This window comes from Manacus candei, unplaced genomic scaffold, assembly GCF_025592945.1.
Source record: "Manacus candei isolate 608988 ecotype Guabito, Panama unplaced genomic scaffold, ASM2559294v1 h1tg000017l, whole genome shotgun sequence".
Taxonomy (NCBI): domain Eukaryota; kingdom Metazoa; phylum Chordata; class Aves; order Passeriformes; family Pipridae; genus Manacus; species Manacus candei.
This window is the reverse complement of record NW_026138065.1, coordinates 28,864,338-28,886,847: the sequence shown is the minus strand read 5'-3', so window position 1 is coordinate 28,886,847 and position 22,510 is coordinate 28,864,338. Positions and strand designations below refer to the sequence as shown.

Here is a 22,510-nt window from a genome sequence, read left to right as displayed (position 1 = left end):
GCTGATTCGAATGGGATGAGGTTCAACAAGGCCAAGTGCTGGGTCCTGCACTTTGGCCACAACAACTCCCTGCAGCGCTGCAGACTGGGGACAGAGTGGCTGGAGAGCAGCCAGGCAGAAAGGGACCTGGGAGTTTGGATTGACAGGAAGCTGAACATGAGCCAACAGTGTGCCCAGGTGGCCAAGAAGGCCAATGGCATCCTGGCCTGTATCGGGAACAGTGTGGCCAGCAAGACCAGGGAAGTGATCCTTTCCCTGTACTGGTGAGGCCACACCTTGAGTGCTGTGTCCAGTTCTGGACCCCTCAGTTCAGGAAGGTTGTCGAGGTGCTGGAGCAGGTCCAGAGAAGAGCAACAAGGCTGTTGAAAGGACTCGAGCACAGATCCTGTGAGGAGAGGCTTAGGGAAGTGGGATTATTTAGCCTGGAGAAGAGGAGGCTCAGGGGAGACCTCATCCCTCTCTACAACTCCCTGAAAGGAGGTTGTAACCAGGCGGAGGTTGGTCTCTTCTCCCAGGCAACCAGCAGTAGGACAAGAGGGTATTGTTTTAAGTTCTGCCAGGGGAGGTTTAGGTTGGATATTAGGAAGAAATTTTTTACAGAGAGAGTAATCAACCATTGGAATGGGCTGCCCAGGGAGGTGGTGCATTCTCTGTCCCTGGAGGTTTTTAAGATGAGACTGGATGTGGCACTTAGTGCCATGGTCTAGTAACCATGGCGATGTTGGATCAAGGGTTGGATTGATGATCTCAGAGGTCTTTTCCAACCCAGTTGATTCTACGATTCTATGAATATGCTAGATATGTTTCCTGATGGAAATTCTGTGATTTAATCCTCCTCTGTGAAACAGATATATGTTTCCTAAACAGGTGAGCTGGTACATAAATAACATTGCCAGGTGCTTCTAAGTAATTAGTCATCAAAATTTGAAGTCTACACCTGCATTTGAAAAAATATAGCCCTGCAATGTCATAGTATCATACATGTGTTCAGTGTTTGTTTTCTTCTACATTTGTTCTGAATGATTTTTTTGGATATACCTGTCACTCAGCACAAAAGGGCCAGAAGATCAAGCAGGTCAAAAGTTCTACAGGTTCTTTTCTGAATCTAATATTTATTTCCTCTTTAACAGGTGATTTGTATATTGGAGGAGTGGCCAAAGAAATGTTTAAGTCCTTGCCAAAACTGGTGCATGCAAAGGAGGGATTCCAAGGCTGTCTTGCATCAGTTGACTTGAATGGACGGCTCCCTGATCTAATCTCAGATGCTCTTTTCTGCAATGGGCAGATAGAAAGAGGATGTGAAGGTATTAAATATACTGATTTATTTTTTTTTTCATATCATAGTGAAAGTATTGTGCGAATCCTGGAGTGTTTTGTTGATATGTTTACTGCATACATCAAGAAACTATTTTCTGCCTGCTTCTAATTGAACTCACTTGACCCTGCATTTCTTTAGTATTATGGAGACAAGCGTGTGCCCGCCCTACAGCACAGAGATTGATCTGAGAATATGAGTTAACTGCACAATGTTTAATGTAGTTTCATGCTTCTCCAGTGTCAAGATATTTTGCATGTATTTTGTTTACTTCTGATGTATTTTAATTAATGATAGAAACAATACCAATTAGCTTCAATGAAGTTCTTTATATCTTTATAACGCTTAGGCATTAGCTAATACTGAGATGTTAGCTAACTGATTCCATTTTTAAAGCAGACATTTTGAGTTGATTAATTCAAGGCTAATTTATGAGGCCGCTTAAGACCAATCTTCTATATTCTCTATTTTTGCTCCCCCTGAAATTAGTATTGTCATGAACCTTTCTATCTGAAATCAGTAACAGACAAATATGTTATATCTCACATTTTTATATCTTTTTTGACTCATCTAGAATATCATGGAATTTAAGTGAGGACAGAATTAGAAGAGGTGTATTTCTAATTCAGGGGTGCCATTTTCAAGCTATTTTTCCAGCTGTCTTCTGATCCCATGTTATTTTTACTATGATTTATGGCATAATTTGAGTACATTTTCTGTCATTCTATATCTACTTTATTCACATAATTCTGAATTTTGTGTCTATGTTCAGTTTTATGTGTTCTCCCTTCTCTTAAGTGCCATTCTTCTCTTGACAGAAAAATGTGTAAATGACATTGTAAAATTAATTTCAAGTTGGAATCTTGATGATTTTGATATAAAGTTTGTTAAGTTTGAAAATTAACATTGTGAAAAATCCAAGCAGAGCTCAAGGGGTTTCCTCAAGCTTCTTGAGATAAAACATTCTTGTGGATAAACTCTGTCTCCTCTTTTGTTGTGCCTACAGTACATTTGTGAAGGTGGAATTTTTTTGTTCTTTACCTACTACCTTTAATTACCAGTATAAGTTCTATTGTTAGCACATAGAAACAGACATTAAACCTACAGAAAAAATAAGATGTGAATTTTACATATTTCTATCAGGAGTGCAAAAATATGTATAAATTAGTTTGCCTCTGAGTGTAGAAAATTAGATTCTGCTTTCTGATGGGTGTTAGCAAGTTCCATGCCTGCACCATCCCTTCAGAGAGTCAAAGTATGCCTTAATTCCATTATGCATTTCATAGCTTCTTTTGAAATTATGTCATTTCCTAAATGAATTTTATGTACTTCAAAGAAATATAGCTAGCTGCAGGCCTAGTGTGAGAGTTCACCTTTTAAACCAGTGGCACAATTCATCTATCAGTGAATTTAATAAAGCTACCAACAATTTAATAAAGGCCATACAACTATTGTCCTTTTAGATAGAGAGTCAGTGTTTTCCCAACATCAAAATCATCTGACAGAACAAACTGGTCAAACCAGATGTGCTGCCTGGCTCCCAGAGAACTGCCTCATCAAAAGTCTTCTGCCCATAGAAGGAAATCTTTAACAGCATGGAATGATATATTCCCTTCCAACCTTTCTGCTTAACCTTGCAAGTTAACTCTTCCATCTCACTTGTTTACTTCAAGTCTTTGTGTCTGACCCATCCACTTGTCTTTTGTTTGCAGACCATGAATCAGATGTACAAAAAAGTGTTCTGTCACCTAAAATATGATTTAAGTCACATGTGAGTTTAGCTGCCTCCTAGAGAACTGTTGTACGCCTCAAGCTGCTCACACCTCTGCTGCTGTGTACAGCCAGGACTGTCTCCATCTTTACAAAGCTGAGTGTTTTGCATCAATCTCACACTACAATGGGATGTGTAAGCTCTGAAATTCCCTAAGATGTCAAGTCCAAAGAGCTCAGGACACAGCAGCAGAAGTAATTTCAAAAGTGTTGGTCACCACCACTCTCAATCCAAAAGACAGCTGGTGTATGTCCTTTGTTAAGACATCAGGCTGATGGAAAATCTGGCCTGAGAAGTGAGGCACTTGGATTTGGTGTTTTTCAGGTTTATGGGATTGAATTCCCCAACTTTCTAGTACATATTAAAAAAAAAAAAAAAAAGTAATAGTAAAAAAAAAAATGAAAGCTCTTTTTCTCTCTTCTATCAAACTATGAAGCCATAATGCACTGCTAATTAATTTTCTCCGCTAGATTTTGTGTTTAAAATATTTATATTTCTCAATAAATTTGCTGTCCTAAGTGCATGAAACATTTTTTTGAAAACCCAGTCATGGGATTGGTGTGGCAAACTGTAAGGCTTGCATTTTGAAGCTTCAACCACAGCCAGATAGATATGTCTGTTCTCTATCATTGAACATTGGACATAATTTACACTTGGCTGAATCCACCTTGTTAACAAATTTTCTATGACTAGAAGACATAGAAACTAACAGCTAGAAACATAAATATGCTAACTAGCTCTTGGAATTGTTAATGGCAGACCCCAGAGCCAGGTCGTGTCAACACTGTTTTTCTCTAGTCAAATCTGCTGTACTTTCTTTACTCACTTTAAATAAAGAAGAAACTATAGAAATTACAGTATGATACAAACATAGTTTTTATATATTTAGAAGAAAAATGCACTGTGTGCCTGCATGTGCATACAAGCTATATGAAAAGTTTCACAATATTAGCATCCATAAAGATTTTGGTGGTAAGATAAGGAAGTTTTTTGCAATATATATTGCAAAAAAAACCCAAAACAATGTATATGCTACTTTAAAATGCTCTTTGTGTTACATATTGCATTAAGACCTCACACAGGACAAATGTAAATGAGAGACCAAATCCAGTCAATTAAAAAGTCTGCAGTGAAGACTGAATAATTTAAAATATTTAAATTGAATATGAATAAAAGGATGAGTGCTAGAAAAGAGTATATTACAGTACTTTTACTAAATAGCTTAGTTCTGCAATATATATATATAGGAAAATATGGGCCTCTTATGGGAAATATTGTAGTATTTACCAATATTAAGCAGTCATCTTCTGCTCTTTAGAAAAAAAAAATCCTACTTTTATTTAAAGAAATGCTTATATGTAAGCTAGTCTTGATGGCAATCTTTTAATAATGGCTAATATAGATATATAAAAAAGTGCTAAGAATCAATTCATTAAAAAGCAAAATACCTTGTTTTGTAACAAGATTGTATCTGTATTTTTTTCTAAATATGTTTGTTTTGACATGTACTTCTTAATGTGCCTACAGGGTCCTGCAGTTTATGTACTTTTAAGTCCTTGTGACTTTTGCTCTACTTTTGCAAAAGATGAGGAAATTCAACATTGCATAACAAAGTGTAAATAAATCCATGAATATATAACATTTAAACACCTACAGATATTTTCACTTCAGCTTTGTAAAGTTTCTGAGTAGCAGAATCTGGTGAGAAAAAATGTGTCTTGTCAGCTACGGGATTCTGTCATTATAATCCCTAGCTCAGGAAAGGGTGATGTAATGCCCAAATGTTTAAACTTCTGGGCTCAAAACTCCAAAGAAAGGGAAATCACTACCTAATGTCTGCCTACTGCAGTAAGTCAGCTATTGTTATTATTATAACAGGAGAAAATAGAACAGTTAATAGCTTTGCCAAAAAATGCAGTGTACTCTGCCCTTGTTCTCAGTCACTCTGGTGGCTGTTCAGGCCCTGGTTCAGGGATGTGCTTGAGCAGTGCCTCATTTAAAGGAAGGGGCCATTGAGCTGACTAAAATCATATTGATATGGATTTTTCTAAAATACTGGCAAATCAAAAGAAAGTCCCACACCGAGATATTTGAAGAAGCTCTAATGTAAAAGAAGGGTTATGTGGATTTCTTTCTACAGTGTGATTTTTTAATATATTTATATAATCTTTGGACCAGTTTTGCCCTGTCATCAATGAGTGGCAGTGGGAGTTTCAAATGGATATTGATGTGTCTCCTCCAAAACAATTTAGGACAATTTTATAATCCCAGAACCAAATTTTTCCTTGTAGTGTCAAGAGTTAGTGTGAAATCTGTGTGTGAGCTCGTTGTAAACTGTGGTTCACAGTCCGTATTTCAGTCTTCATTCATCCATCACAAAGAAAGGGGCTAGAGAAAAGACAGACCACAGTGGATGATGGTGCTAATTAGTCTTGAATTCAGTGTATCTGAACATGACAAATGGCTAGTCAGGATTCAGCCATGCATTTACTCTGTTAATGCATTCATATCTATCCAAGGAAGAAAAAATAGCCCACTTTTAATTTTCCTTCATTACATGTCATCGGCTCAATTAACCATTATACTTCTAGTAAGATACTGGCAAATTACTGCTTTCTTATTTTGGCTTGCCTGAAGATTTATGGCTATTAGCATTAATTTGTTTGCATTATATGGCATTTCTTTCTCTCTTTAACAGCAGCATGCACTTTACTCTGAATGTTTTTTTTCTGTGTTTGCTGCCATTTCAATATTGCTTACTAACATTTACTATATTTTGCTTTTTTATTTTGCTGACAAAGTTGCATTGATGAAAGCTGATTTGCAAGGTAGATAGCCCTGTGTGTATTAAACAAGACTGAAACCCCCAATGCACAGTTGGATTTCTGCAATAAACGCTCTGTACATTTCAGAACTAAAGTGTGTTATTTTGTTTCAGATTTTGTCTTTCACACCTCTAAAACAATGGGCTACATGAACCTTCATTTTCCAGCATAGCTTGCATAGAGGCTTTCAGTCTTGAATATGTTTGTATAGTGATTGCTTTAGTGCTTTGATCATTCCTTTTTGAAATTTCTTTATATTTCAGTAGTCTAGTTATGATTCTCTAGAAATAGAGTAGCTTTGTTTTTCATGCGTATGTCACATTTTGGCATGCCAGTTCATTAGTAGTCTGATTTTCTGCATTTCCTCTTTAAAAAGGAACCTGCATGGGATCCCTGAAGCATGTGAATCAGTTCTTGTCAACATTCCTGCCAAAGAATCCCAAACTGCCCTTAATTTCAGACCTAAATAATTTAAAATAATTTGTGAGATTAAGATAATCGTAATAGTGTAGCTTCATTTTATTATTTTTTTGAAATTCGTTTTTGTTTTTAATTTTATTATCCAGTCTTTCATATCCTGGAGTTTTGATTTCTGTGGCATCTGGCTTTGCGGTTTGAAATGTATTTACAGGAAGAAATAATGAAGTTTTTAGAAAACATTTAGCCAGTTAATGGTCTGACACGAGATTAAGAAATAACTCACAACAAAGTTAACATTCCCACTGTACCTGGAATAACTCTGCTTCCGTTTGTGCATTCTTATGTGTTTGACATAGCAATCTTACAACTAAAGCAAACCCACCCTTTTAATGTTACGTGCTGCTACAAAATCAGCAAGTTTATGTGTGTTTGACTTGGTAACTCTTTGCTCATATGATTTGAGATGTTGGCAACTAGTTAATGTGACCCAGTGAGAAATACCTTTCTTTGGAAGACAAAGTGCAAGTCCTTTTTTGTGTGTTCTCATTAGGCCCCAGCACAACGTGCCAAGAGGATTCGTGTGCAAACCAGGGTGTGTGCTTACAGCAGTGGGATGGATTCAGTTGTGACTGTAGCATGACCTCCTTTAGTGGACCACTATGCAATGACCGTAAGTACACAAAAAAAAATGGCCCTCTGAATCCTTGAGAGCTTAAAGGCAACATTTGAAGCAAGTGCCTGAAGTGTTTTATTATTGTAATATCAGATATTTAAATGAACCGGTAAACCCTGTGAAAATCTGTAAGGCTTGTGATAAGAACAATGCTGAACTATACAGTATAAATTTTGGACAACGGGCAGTATGAAACAGTGGCAGAATTTGGCTTTGTTACACTTGATTCCGAGTCTAATATACTGATGGTTACCTGTTTGATATAGTCCCTTTCCTGCATAGATATTTCAGATGGGATTTTTTTTCCTGATTGAAGAAACGTTTTACATTTTGTTATCTTAAGTTATATTATAATTTTGTAGCACTATCATGAGGGCTATAATTACTGTGAAACAGTTGACAAGGCTCATTATCTCTCTTTGTAGATTTCTTTAGGTGACACACTAAACATGCCAATAATAAATGCATGCTGAGTATTTTAGTTCTTTTAGATTTCATCTGAATAAAACTACACAACATACACCAACCATCTGGTCTTTCAGGAAAAGCTTAAATGTGTCAAAAATATGAGTCCTGATTCACTAACTTCGTAATCTAGTTTCATTCCAATCTAACCTTATTGATCTAAATAGAATTATACAAAAATGATGGTGGAATAGCAATGGAAGAGCCATAATGTTACATGGTAAATGGTAAAAGCAAGCTACTGAGTTTTATTTTTAATTCATCACATTTGTAATATCCAAATGTTGCACATTTTTATATCTACATGAAGAGGGAATTTCCCCAAGGCTTTTGGCTCAAATTGTATTTCTCACAAGGCTAGAAAATTAATTATGTGTAAAACCTAATTATTTATTCTCATGAAAGTTCCATAGTTTGAAAGCTGTGGAAAGAACAAAAAGGACTTACCTCAGTCTGTTTCTCTGCAGTTGCTCTCATGATAGAAATGGTATCAAAAAACTTTCAATAATTTGAGCAAAGGTTTAGATTTACTTTATGTATATGAGTTTGCAGTTCCAACCAGTATGTGTGACTAGTCATATTGCTAAACATATTTTTTAAGGTTTCAGTCACCTATGGGCTACAGGAGAAAATTTTGCTTTTAAGTTCTTATTTCTGTTTTTCTGTGATCTTTGAGTTGTTTCAAAAATAACTAAAAGCTATGAATAAGAAGTTACATATATAACATCTAACAAAGGAAAAACTTTGCTTATAAATGTTTTAGCAGTAATTGATGTCTGGACCTGGAGCATTCAAGTGAGAGCTAATCCGTAAATTTCGCTAATCGATGAACTTACATAAGAAAGATATTTACCAATCTGTGAAGGCTTATTTATATGGTAACATTATAGACTGCATTGCACACAATTGAGATATTTCACAATATACTACTTCTGAAGATGGAAAAGGAGTACCTCTACTTTAGTAAATGGCTGCTAAAAATAATTTTTTCCAGATAAATCTCTTTAAAAATATTTTTTTGTCACAAACATGAAATATATATTTACCTTGACATGGATATTTTGTAATAGAATGCAGAGTTTAGTAAATAATACATTTGGTTTCTGCTTTATCTTGACTCCTTAGATTAGTTCAGATACTGAAAAATCAGCAAAGCAAATCTAACAAGAGGGATTTTTCATAATGGTATATATGCCAGAAAGGAGGAAAAATTCTGTCATAACCTCAACGTCATCTAGACGCTCCAAGATTGCTCTCTACTGTGTCTGGGAAGAACATAATGGGAAGAGAAATGATGAAATGTTACTGCAGTTTTTGATAACTTGCACGGGCTGCACACCACAGGGTAAACTTTGCAGCACTGAAGTAAGACAAATTCCCTTCCTGTGAAGAAAGATTATCTCAGCGACAGGTCTGGAATAGCACCTGCTTGTTGCTGAAAATGCATTCCCTTCAGGAAGGATGTAGGCACGTTCCCGAGCGGTGTGTGCGAGCACGTTTCCACTGCAGATTGTGCGTGGAGCGACGCTGGTTGAGAGAAGCTGAAATCTAACCCAGTATTGCTATGCAGGCAGGACCTTGGCTTATTTTACATGGAAATATACTGGTTTAGGTAGAACAGAGTATTCTGGACATCAGAATCTCATAAATAGAGGGTTTTAGTTCTCGAAGCCCTACAATTGACCACTTAAAAATAAGTGTCAGTGATAATACCAGAAACAGTTAAAAGTACTTGTTTTATGGAGATTTACATTCCTCCAGTATTGGATGTCCGTGTCTTGGTGTTTGCAGAGAGGTGCTGGAGTGTGGCCTTGGTGACGAGAGGACAGGACATGCTGGGTATGGCCTGCTCCACCAGACCCATCACAAGGCACAGCTGAGTCCCTCAAGCCAAGCTGGTGACTGCTCTATGAAAATACACTCAGAAAGTATGCCACTCTTGCCAAAATGCTGGATAGATAAAGGATGAAGGAACAAAATGAGTGGGAAATAGCAGAGGGAACATCAATGTCAGAGCAGAGGGAGTGGGTGTGCAGCTGGGTGGGTGTTTCGCCCTCAGCCACAATTTTACCCACCACACCTCACCACTGTTTTGTTCCACCAGTTCTTAGGGGACATATTTGAGCAGAAATTTCAGCAACAAAGGGGCCAAGGTGAGAGGAGATGTGTGGAAAGTGCCTAATCTAACCCCTCTGTTCAGAGTCAGATAGTACAAGTTGTCTGGGTCACCCTCTCCAGGGATGAAGACTACACAACTACTTTGGGTAACCTGTGACAGTGCTCATTCACCCTCACAGTACAAACATTTTCCTTAAGTTTAAGTAAGATTTCACATATTTCAGTTTGTGTCTGTTGCCTCTTGTTTTCTCACTGGGCACCACTGAGAAAAATCTGTCTGCCTTCTTTACCTCCTATACATCAGGTATTTTAAAACATTGAATGATCCCTATTGAGCCTTCTCTTCTCCTGGCTGAACAGTCCCTGGTCTCTCAGACTCTCTTCATATGAGAGAGCCCTTAATTTCCTTTGGGGCCCTTTGCTGGACTTATCCCTGCATGCTCATGCACTGGGGGTCACAGCACTAGGAGATTGTGCTCCAGCTGCACCTCAGCAGTGCTGAGTAGAGGGGAAAGATCACATCTCTCAGCGTTTCTGCAACATTTTACCCAACGCAACCAATGAAGCTGTTGGCCTTTTTTGCCACAAGAACACATTGCTGACTCATGTGCAACTTGTTGACTACCAGGATACCCAGATCCTTCTCTGCAAGGCTGCTTTCCAGCTGGTCAGGCCCCAGCTTGTCCTGATGTGTGGGTTTATTCCTCCCCAGGTGCAGGATTTGGCATTTTTTATGAGGTTCTTGTCAGTCCACTTCTCCAGCTTGTCAGCATCCATTTGAATGGCAGCGTACACATCTGGTCTACCAACCACTCCTCCCAGCTTTGTATCATCTGCAATTTGCATAAATTTATGTGCACAAATTACCTTGCTGCATTTGAGCTGATACTTTCAATGTGTTTCCCATAGTAACCTCAGTGCACAAAGATCTGACATACATCGGTCCTGGGCTTTATAATGCAAATGTTTCACATGTATCATTCTTGTCTTTAATTTCCAAAACAGAGAGTGAGGAGGAAATAATGAAAGAAATAGTTTCTTGAAAAGTGTTATAATACATTCTTCTAATACATTGTGCAAGTTTCTTTAATCTTTCTGATAGCAGCAAATTATTACTCCTGCACTGTTCAGTGTATTATTGCAGGTGAAAATGTGCACAAGCCTAAAATGAAGATTTTTTTAAATGTTCTCTCAAAATAAGTGCCATGTGAGGCAGATTGTTTTCTTTCCCAATCCAAGAGTGTTCTCTGTTTATCTGCTTGGGAGAAGAGAAATTTCAGAAATGTACTCCTATGAAAAAGGACCTGGGCCTTACACTGGGCTAAATGTAAGGCTATAGTTTTACAACTGTCATCAGGAACACCATCACAAAAATTTTATTTAGCTGCAAATCTCAGTAGTCCACTCCAGTGAGTATGGAATGCCTGTAGACCATAAGCCATGGTGGCAAAGGTGGGAACTTTCTGCATGCTGCAATTTCCTATTTGCAAGAAGATAAACAAGGCAGGAGAATTTTTGACCCCAAGATGCTATACAGTTTATTATTTTGTCTTTTGATGTGATATGACACTTGGAGATTCAGGGCACCAGTGGTCTTTAGATGTGATAGACAGAAGTGTTACACTGATAAGTGTAAAGCAGACCAGTAGCAGTTGTTTCTAAAAAATGGGATTATATAAAGAGTGTACTAAAAGGACAGTTAATGGCTGTTCTTACAAATGGATGGATGGATGCATGCACCTCTGAGAAAACACATCATGAACATAGTAACTGTATCTAACAGCAGGTTATGTAGTAAAAGCTATCCTCCCAGGGAATTCAGCTTTTTTTATAAGAGTAGGGTTGAAAATTACTCTGGCACAGCAAAAAAATCTATAAGAGATTATCTGCTTTTTATAAGTTTACATCTGTTTTTACTCGAGCAGTCTTTAAGTACAGCCATATTAGTGAATGTAATGGCACGTTTGTGGAAACAAATACTGCTATTATGGCATAGAAAATAGCAGACATAATAACATTGTCACATTACGTTAGTATAGAAATGTTCAGTGCCAAATTACAGGGCAGCTTCAATACTGTCTGTTACCATAAGGGAATAATGTATTGGCGTTGCACTTGTGATGGTATAACTAACACTGTGTCAACACTTCCATTAAAATCCATTTCTGAAGGGTTAGAACTTCACCACGCAGTCTCTCCTAACTAGGAATTCAACACTCTCAATCACTGTGAGTAACAAAACTTTTTTAAAAAATTCTTCTGTTTTATTTTTACTCTTTACAAGGAAAAATCAGAAGCCCTAATTTAATAGAGAGCTGTGTCAATATTGCAAGATGGGTTCACATAAAACATGTTTGATTTTCTTGATATTTAGTTGTGTTATAGAGATATTGCCTTTCAGCTAAGACTATACTTGTCCTTGCCAGATTTAACTCCAAGTGACTGTTGGCTTTCTTCCTGCATCAGGGGCTGAAGTATGTATGTGTCCAGAAAATCAAATCCTAATTATTTCATATTGAACACACTGAACAGTGAATAATTTTGGCTGTTGATGAGGATAGTAGAAGCAAGACATGGTAAAAATACATTAAAGTTTATGAGAGATTTGGATATTAGAGTATTTGACATAATAGAAATGACAGAAGGAACCGAATGATTCTCTCTTCAATGTAGTGTTTGGAGAGAGCGTTAAGTAATATTGAGGTTATACTTTAAAACACAAAACTCCTAAATATTGAGTCAGCATGCAGCAACAAGTGAGTGGTTTTATAAATACCAGCCACCTTCACTGCAGAACTCTGATCAAAGCAGGCACATACTCACACTTAATGAGACAAGTCTTATACTTTGTGAACATGTAATTAACGAGTATGTAACAATCCAGATTGCAAGGTGAGTAATTCAATATTGCACACAAGTGTAGCTATGTCTTTCCTTAGGCTTTAATGTTGTGTATGCACACACTATATTTATAATGTATAAAATATAGGAGTATTTATTATTTTCTGTTATCCACATTACTGACTTTTTACAGTTTTCTGAACCATCATATGGTGTTGAGTATTGAGTACTCATTCTCCTCTCACAATGTCTTCCTTCTCCTGGAATGCAAGTCCAAGGGTGATATTCTTTCTCTTTGCATTATCAGTCCAGTATTACACAAATTATGGATTTAAATAGATTTCCTTCACATTTATAATTGATTTAACTGTTATGGATACTGCATCTTTTGGACCTTTTTCACATCAAGAGTGTAAGAGCAGTCTTAATGCTATTTTTGTGAGCAGGATAAATACCTAATAAAGAAGTTTAATTAATCCAGTGACTGAAAGCTGAACTAACCACAATATCCACTCTCAGTAGTACTTTCCAAAATACTATTACATATTCCTGGCTAAGACTTTGTAGTTGCTAGATACCAATAAACATATAACCTGCTATCAAGAAAAGGGATAGAAAATTCCTCAAGAGCACTTTAAAACACATTTTATTTTCATCTCCGGTAGCTGAGAATTAAAAAAATCTGTCCCTGATAACATACCAGTCTAAATACTTCATACAATTACTTTGCCACAGAGGCTCACTTTACACAGGAGAAATAAAGATAGCTGAGCATGAAATTACAATGCCTGGCAAAATGGTGGAATGAACTAATTGAAGAAATCTCAATTTGTTCAGCTTATCTTGTCTGATATCTCTCTATAACGAACATCTGGAATTTCTGGTGACAAATATCAGTGGCCTAATTTGTGTAATCTTCAAAAGAAGTAGGACTTTACACACACAGTCTTGAAAAATTAAGAAAAGTTGAGGTGTGTAGGAGAATTAGAAAAACCGTAAAAAGGGCAAGGAAAGTGTTGCAAGTGAACCATGGCTGTGGACCAAGATGACTTTTTTTGTTGTTTTTATTAGAAACTTAATCAGGATAGACTGCACCTTGAACTGTCAGACTCCTGTGATGTTATATGGCAGCACATGGTGTGTCAGCAAGAACTACGGAGCTTGATGCATGGATGACAACATTATTTCAAGGTTTTATTGGCCCAAGGTTTTATTTTGTTAGGCTTTTTCTCCTCTATTTTATGTGCATTTTGCAGTATGTAAATTTTGGCTTTTCACTAAGATATATCGGTCTATTAATCATGTAAATGAACAGGCATGGTTTTCTTAACAGTTTGAAAACAAGTTTAAGAATTTTTTTCTTATATACACACAGTGGAGTAGTCAGTTAGATGAGCTATCCATGCCTAAAATAGTTGAGGAATTTCCATTTTCTTAAATACATTGCAAACTAGCCCTTTAAAAAATCAAAATAAGAGAAAGTTTTTTGGCAGTTATTGTAGAAGCTCTTAGATGTGAGAATATTTCTAACAAACAGTAGTAAGTAAAGTTTTAAGTGGGATACTTGATACAGAAAAAGCCAAAAAGGAACTTTCAAGGTAACCAAAATACATTGATGTAATGCTTGTAGCTGAGACAGAAGCAAATATGCAACATTTCTAGCCTACTCAGAGTTATTTTCTATTTCACAATATTAAAAATGGAACATAGTGTCAGAAAATTGCAAGCTTCTCTCTGCCTCTGGAGGAATCAAGGGAGTAATTAAATTGGATTTTGGTATGTCAATAATATCTTTCTCTTATTAATGGCATAATAATTTTGTAAATCAAATTCTAGAAGTGTTTCCAGTGTCATAAAGGTGAAAATGATTAAGGGTTAATTAAATATATTCTCATGGAACTAAAATTGTTCAGTTGGGTATCATTAGATTCCTTTCTCTAGAAATTTCACTTATTACAATTTAATGGCATATTATGTACAGTTCAGACCTGAAATTTGTGTAGTCAAAAGCTATTGACAGTAATAAGCATACTGGACGAGTGCTGTCACTATTCTTTCTCATAGATTTCTCTGAACATCCCAACAATATCATATATTAAAATCAATTCTGGATAGCTGAACTAGATTAATCATTATACCCAACACAGCTGGAATAAAATATTAACTGTATGATGGTGTCAGTCATTCATCTCCAACAAGCCCAAAAAAAAAGGCAATGAGTGCCAGCTTTTTTAATAGGTGGCAGCTACAAGGGTCACAAATGGTAAGAAAGAAGAAGAAAAGCTTTCCTGAGCAGTGTCTTCTATAATCTATTGTATAAGAATAGCTCAAAGTGTATATGGAGAGTTTGGTAATGTATATCTATTTTATGTGTAAGATATTTAAGTACAATGGCACAATGGTGCTTCAGAAAGATAAAATTATTCAGTTTTTCTGTAGTCTGTACAGCTGGACTGGGGTTACTAAGGCAACCTGTTCTTCCTCAGCGTGTGTTCTGGCTTGACAGCTAGATAGGTGGGTTAGATTCACAGTAACTACACACATATGAGGAATCTGTATGCTCGGTGCAAAACGAGATTTTGTTGGTCCCTTGACACCATCTTCAGAGACTTCTGTGTGTTCATTTGTGCCAGATGCTGCAGAAGATTAAGGCAAAGAAAACCCTTCTATTAAAAGCTGAATAAAGGAAATTATCTGAATCTGATATAGGCAAATTGAGGCGTTTCAGAGTCCAAAGTAAAGATCTGAGCAATGGCTCAGAAACTGAAAATGGAAACATGAACTGGAGACACGGTAAGGCACGGAGAAGGATATGTTATACAGACATTTCTGCAGCTTTCATGACTTTGTTCCTATGCTGCAGGGTGGACATTGGACCTATTTTGACCACTTTTGGCCTACCACTCCACTTAACTAGCAGTTAATCTAGATGAAATATCTGTATTTTTCTTAGCACATACATCTATAAAGATGCCTATTCTCTCAATGTCACCTGTAATGTTTAAGATCCTTCAATGTTTCATTTTAATTTAGGCTTATGAATCTTGTATGCTGATGTTGTGTTTGGAAATCTTTGTAGCCATTTTCTCCTTAGGTATTCTAGGATATTATGAAAGAAGGTAACAGAGTCAGTAATAACAGTATGAAAAAATACTGATGGAAGCAAACGCTCCTAGGACCGAAGGAGTTTTACAAGGTTTTAGTTTCTGGTTGCTTAATGAAGACAACTGCAAAATGAAGTCCCAGCCTAGGGAAAACCACTCCATAATAAAAGCAGTCAATACCCAGGTTGGGTATTGGAAAGTTGGAACTGTAGAAAAGAGGGTGAAGAACAGCTAATGCTCATGAAGCTCTTTGGTGCCCACAAACCCAATTAAAAGGCTGTGTTAAGAATGCATGTCAATATTGTGCTAATTCTGGAGGAATGCTCATGCTGCTAAGCTTTATGCTATCACTCTTCTTAATGAAGCTACACTTTGAATTGAAAACAGACATATGCAAAATCACATCATTGCACTGCAAACATCCACACACTAAAAAACACTTAAAATGCATGATATGCGATATTCATTGTCAAAGTGCATTAATATTTACAGACACCATTTGCAAATAATCTCAAATTCTGAGTCTGCTTTACCATATAAGGTAGTCTTCCTATAATATGTTTTGCTGTTTAAAAATTCTCTCCCTTCTAAATAGTGTAAATCTTAAGAAAACTGCTAATCAGATCAATGATCTGATATTTGGACAGGACAGATGCTTTCTAACAGCAAACTGAAATTTGGTTACAATTTGAGTTTCAAATCACCAGTTGAATGACTGATTTTAATACACTGAAATCCAAAGGCACCATATATATGGCCATAGCATTTTTCCCCTTGAAATTAAACCCAGAGATTCTGAAATTACTTGAAATTCTTTCTACTCTCCTTTTTTCCCTCTTTACCCCATCTTTTGGATCACCAAAACGTATTAGCTTGGACTCAGGTTGATTATGGTCATGAATTTTCTCATGATCCGGTAGTAAGTGTGGCTTGGCTTTCCTGTGTAGTCAAAAATTCATCAGATAGGTGAATTCTATCAGTGGCAGATGGTCATGTTAATTTCTTTAAATATGTTATTTTCTGCTTATCAAAAATAACCTTTTCTTGTAACCTCATGACCCGTAATCGTAGCAGCTATCACATATTTGAGATAGTTTTATGGCTAGCTCATATCTCCTGTTTTGACCCTGAACCAGAGCTCCCCTGAAGAGAATCAGAAACACCACAACCCTTCAACACACCAGGAGGAACCCAAGGGGTACTTGAATATCTACTTGGTAATCTTTGCTCTTTGGCCAAGTTCTGCTTTAGCACTGAGCTTTCCTGTTTTATTTAGTCTTTTTTCTTTTTTGTCTGCTAAAAGGACGGGGACACATTTTAATATGTTTGTTTTTTTTTTTTTGTAATCCCTGAGGGGAAGTCTTTATAGGAGGAAATATTCAAAATGATAGTATCATTGTCATTGAAAACACTACCAGAAATAAATGAAAAATGATTCCAAATTTGCTGGACCAATAGTGGCATGTCAGATCAAGTTCAGATAATTTCAGAACTCAGTAGATTAAATTTCTGTACAACTGAGGCCTGAACATTTTTGTTCAAAAAATCATAATTTGGGGGATATTTTACTGAGCACACATAATCCTATTTCCCCTGAATTTCTACCCTAAAGCTTTTATCTTTCTTGCCTCTACTTACTACCAACATGTAATACTAGTGATATTTAATTTGAACTACTTAAAGCAGCTTTACTGGGATGGCAGCCAACTTCAAAGAAATCTTGTGTGACCCCAACAAATGCACAGGGCCGAGAGATGATATTTTCCCTGAAGATTAACCTTTTCCTGTGGATGATACTGTATGCCAGACAGCAGGGAAAACTTGTGGATGGTGATTCATAAACCTATAATAAAAATGCAGTGTATTGTAGTTTCAGATATGTAGAAAAGGTATTTCTTGCAATTTGAGTATTTCTGCACTGTGTTGGATTTTTTTGGATCCAATTGATCACAAGATAAAGAAGTTGTCTAAGGAATTGCTCCAACTTATTTCTCAGTCCCATTTTCTAGGAAGAAGGAAGTCAGGATTAAGGTTGTGTAATAGTAACAGTGTTGTAAAAAAATGTTGTTGAATTTAAGTGCTTTGGAAAATGTCAGTTTTGAAAGTTAAAACTGAAGTGTCTTCTCTACATTTAGAGCAGGAACAGCATCTTAAGTAGAAATATAAAATTCCCCTAGCATCCTTCTAATACAACCCTACATAGCCTACACAGAAACTTTCCCAAGAGTAAGAATTCTGTTCCTTTTTTTTTTTTTTTTTTTAATTTCTGCAAACTGCTGGCCCCATGTACCTTCCAAAATCGGGGTGTCAGCAGAAGTGGGGATGGCAGTGATATTTTTAAGACATGCCATGTAATTCAGCATCACCAGCACAACTGCAGTGGCTGTGGCAGGACCAGTTGGGAGCAAATTTCAGACTTTTAAACTTCTTAGGCCAGCTCTGCATCCTAAGCCAAGATCTCGTGGAACATCTTTAGCTTGATATGCCAGAAATAATTAGTTGGGGAGAGGATGCTGGGAACTGAGAGTGATATTGCTCAGTTTGTGCAAAGTAAGTTATTGATGTGTAAATATTGATGGAGTTGTGTGTTACACAGTTTTTAAAACTGGAAAGAATAAGTAAGAAAATAATGTGGAAGGCTGTAGGGAATCATAACCTTGCATATAAGTGTGGGGAGTTGTACAGCCTTAGGTCATAAATTCTGGACAATACTGGGTAGTTTGAAGCAGAGTTCTAAGTGATCTTAAGTACTAAGCAGGTAAGGCCTACCAATTTTTAGGAATAATAGAAAGTATGGGGAAGACACTCCATAGGCTCCATGAACAATCTCTTGTTCATTTTTAGATTTATTTATACTGAAATATGGAATATTGAGAAGCACCTGTAACCAGCAAATACTATCCCCTCATGTAAATATTCTAAAATTAAATTTAATATGTATGTTTATGTGCATAAAAATGTGAACGGGTACAGAATTATAAAAGTGATCTCATATGAAGACAAATTCTTCTCGACTAATATATTCTCAGACATAATTTAAATTACTTCTTCATATCACTCTTAAGTGATTCTGAATAAATTCTTTTTTCATCACTCTATTAAAATATAATTACTTTAAAAAAAAAAGAATGTGGGGAGGAAATTTAATCATGGACCAATAACAGCATTTTGGAATTTTTTTTCTCTGACTGATGCATATACCAGTAATCCTCTTTTCACATTAAGATGTCTTCTTAATGTGAAATTCTTAGCTGAGTTTCTGGGTTTTTTGGCAGTGTGAACAATTTGTCTATTTTTTCTCCTGCTTGAAGATGAAAAAGCTATAAATCCAAAGATGAAATTTAATATGAGTTTACACATTGCAGATGTCCTGTTTTGTAAGCAGTTGTGTGAAAATTCAAGCATTTCATTAGAACAACTTGTTTAACTAGGAAGAGCCTTCATCTTTGTGGGCAAGTAAAATTGATAAAAGGAGTACAGAAGAAATATGCAGCTCAGAGGTCCCTGAAGACCTTTAGGATTTAACCTTCATTTGCTTTTTAATCTTAGCATTCTTTATTATTCTGTGGAAGCAAGTGGTTTAGTTCTTCAAGTTGGCAGGTGGCAGCAATCCCGTAATTATATCTTGGTTCTATCCTGCCAAGGCTCAAAGGAGAACCATGGTAATCCACTCCAGTGTATTTTCAGTAGTCACTGCATATTGCTTGTGCTTTTAGTATAAAATCCTATGTAAATCTCACTTCCAGTAATACAATTCTTAAAATTATATATATTAAAAAAATTGTTTTAATTTTTGAAGAAAGTAACATAAAATCATTAGACTTCATATGCCACTCTGCCATTGAGAGCAAAAAAAGTGTCTAATGATCATGAAAAATAAATGTTCCTGTCCAGGCTGCCTCTTTTTTTTTTTTACCAAGGCTTAGCTATTTCAGATATGTAAATTATTTAACCTACACTTGTCCTTAAAATATGATTGTCACCATTTATGTTCACCTTATATCAGCTTTTAAAATGAAAATATTTGCAATGATATTTATTTTTGCTGCCATCTGTGCTCCAAAACTTCTATTTATTAGTATTTATATTCCATTTAGATATAACATGATTTATCTGTTCCCTCAGTTTAGTAAACATTTAGGTAGTAATTCTGTAGTTATTTATGACTGAACTTGAGGCTATTTTCAAGCACTTTAAGACCTTTATTATTTTTTCCTCTTGGAGTGGCATAAAAAGGCCTTAAGTCAAAATCCAGTATATCTACAGAAAGCCAGAGTAATTACCTTAAGAAGATAGAATGTAATAACGCTGTCAGAACAGGAAATCTCTCCTCTGCCCCAGCCCCCAGGACAGCAAAACAAATGAAGGAGAGTGTGGACCCGAAAAGGAGATCAAAAAGTTTTCTTCTGGCTCTGACTGTATTAACCCAGGTCGTCACTGGGGTTAGCAGGTACATTCCTGTTCACTACCCACAATGGTTCTTCTGCCTGCATAGGAAGAATGAGTTTGGGATTCATTGCTATTGGATGCAAGTGGAACATAAATAAATAAATAAAGTGTTCATCTAAGAGACTGTAGTATTGCATACAGAAAGTGATTTCTGCTATGTAGGCTATTGTGCTATCCAGCAGATTGAAGAGGGTAACTTTTCAAGGAAAATGTGTCCAACATGTAGAGGATATGTCAGCATTAACATAACAATGAGCAATTTTGTCCACTTCACACTAGCAGCAGTATTTCATACCTCTTTGTGAAAAACATCAAGTATATGATGGCATTTGAGATCTGAGTTTATGGATGACAGATACATTCCAAAAAGGTGATAATGACAAAATAATTATTCATCTTCAATGCCTATTTTTATGTGCACTTTTTCCTGAAAGGTTTCGTAGCATCCCAAATGAATATGTTTCTGTAGCATGCTGCCTGTTCATATTAATGTTTGAGAGAGAGATCGATGAATTTATTCATGAGAACATATGTGTCAGTTCTTCAGACAGTAAAATAAGCAAGCAATGATGTTGTGGTTATCACAATTAAGCATCACCTCTGAAAATTCTTTCCTTTCAGTGCTGATATTTGCCCTGTGTTTATGCTGGAGACAGTCAATTGTAAAGACTAGATTGGAAGCAAGTTCTTTGATATTTTAAAAAGTAGGAAATAATTTTTTTACCTATCTGAATGTCAGTTTACCGTGAGTAAATTAAAATGTTCCAGAAGAGAGGCTGGCAATTATTGCCAATTTTATCTCGAAGAACATGCTCTGGTATTAGTATTCCTGGCAGGACTTTTTTTTTTTCCTATCTTTGCAACATGTAGCTCTTGCTTCATTGCATGTGTTTAAATTGGGGGAGATGAACATGATGATCAATTGGATGTAGTAAAAAGTCCTCCTGATACTACATTTCTTCATTTTTATCCTTTCTTAAGTATTTCCAAATCTCCTTTTCCTTTTGGTGTATTTCGGTGTTTTTGTTTATGGACTAAATTTCACTGTGAATGAATTTATTGATAAAGCTGCCTTAAATTCACTGGGACCAAGATGGACTGCTAAAAAGCAACTATCTTTGTAGACAGCCATGAGTACTGTCTCTGCCTAGGCCTTCATGGTTCTGATATGTTTAGTTTCCAGGGCTGAATGTTCAGAGCCTGTGCCTGAATGGGGATCTGCTGTGTAGCTGTACAAACCATGGTCTGGCATAGGGCCATTATTAAATTTACTGTACGCTTCTGTGGTTCCTGGCAGTGCAGTCTCGTCTACTGAGAAGCCATTGAATTGAGCTCCTGAGGCAAAACATCCATTAAACTTTTTTCTTTAAAGAAAAAAGTCTTCTGCTAATTTGCTGCAATTTATGTTTGCTTTGTGATTCTGCAGCCAAGCCTGTCAATGAAACTGTGCTAATCATTAGGAAGTTAGTGCCTGTATGCATTCAGACATTCTACAACTACCACTCCATAACTAAAGCAATATTCTAAAAGGGTTTGGGGTTGTTTTTCCAGCGTGGTTAGAGGCTTACAAATCCTTGAGTATTTTGTTTGATGAAATGACTGTGCTTACAGTGTACTTTTTCCTTTTATATAGTGTAGTTTAATGATAGAAAATGGATGTCTCACAGATAAAATTGCATACTGCATGCTATTGTGTCCTGTCTCTAAAACTTAAGCCCTGTAATCTTTCAAAAATTGATCATTAGTTGCTTATCTTCTATAATGTTACTGTTGACTAAAAATTTGGAAAACAGTTAAATTGAAAGGAAAAAAAGACTAGGAGGCAGTAGGTAGCAGTTTGTGGGAAGACCATTAGAAATAGAGAGTGGGTAGGAGAAGCATTTTGTATAAAAGGTTTCAAGATCCAAGAAATCCAAAATGAGAAAAGAACTATTTAACCATTTCAAAAATACTGAGTCAATTTTTTTTCCCCTTTGGAAGATATACAGAAGTCTGTTGATCCTCTATGAACCTTGTCATATCATGCAAAGAGCTGCAGCTCCGTTCAAATTTTGAGTAAGCAAATTCTCTTCCATTGTACTCCTTCATTCTTGAAATCTGTGTCTGTGTTGCTCATCTGAGAAGCTTAATACTACAAAATTAATACAAAACTACTCCAATTGTCATTTTGGGGAGAGTGAACAACTGAAGAGGGTAGCGCTTTCTACTGATATTTTAGTATTAGTTTGAAAATAGGTAAATTTCCACATCAGACAACCATGTAAGTGCAGGGATGAGTTTATATCTGTCACATGCAGCATTTTATTCAGATAGCCAAGAATTTTCAGGTGACTTAAATGGTCAAATTCATATATGTGTCTAGGATTTGGTCTGGTGTTTGTAATTGCAATAGTGTACTATCATGTGCACTGATAGTAACAGTAACAGTTACTTTCCCTAATTGTTTCTAATTCCTAGAAAGATGCTGAAAATAACTTGTGCTATCTGAGGCCAGGAGAGTTTACTTTATTACCAACCAACTCTTTTAGC

At 36.3% G+C, this 22,510-nt stretch overlaps 1 protein-coding gene across 19 annotated transcripts in view; it reads left to right on the top strand.

Annotated features, from left to right (window-relative positions):
• Positions 1–22,510, top strand: part of NRXN1 (neurexin 1) — a 699,771-nt gene that overhangs the window by 341,031 nt on the left and 336,230 nt on the right. For all 19 annotated transcript variants that reach the window (XM_051783684.1, XM_051783683.1, XM_051783658.1 and 16 more), the window contains 2 exons: positions 1,131–1,304; positions 6,882–7,001. In XM_051783684.1, the coding sequence (XP_051639644.1) occupies positions 1,131–1,304; positions 6,882–7,001 (294 nt within the window). The remainder of the gene's footprint in view (positions 1–1,130; positions 1,305–6,881; positions 7,002–22,510) is intronic.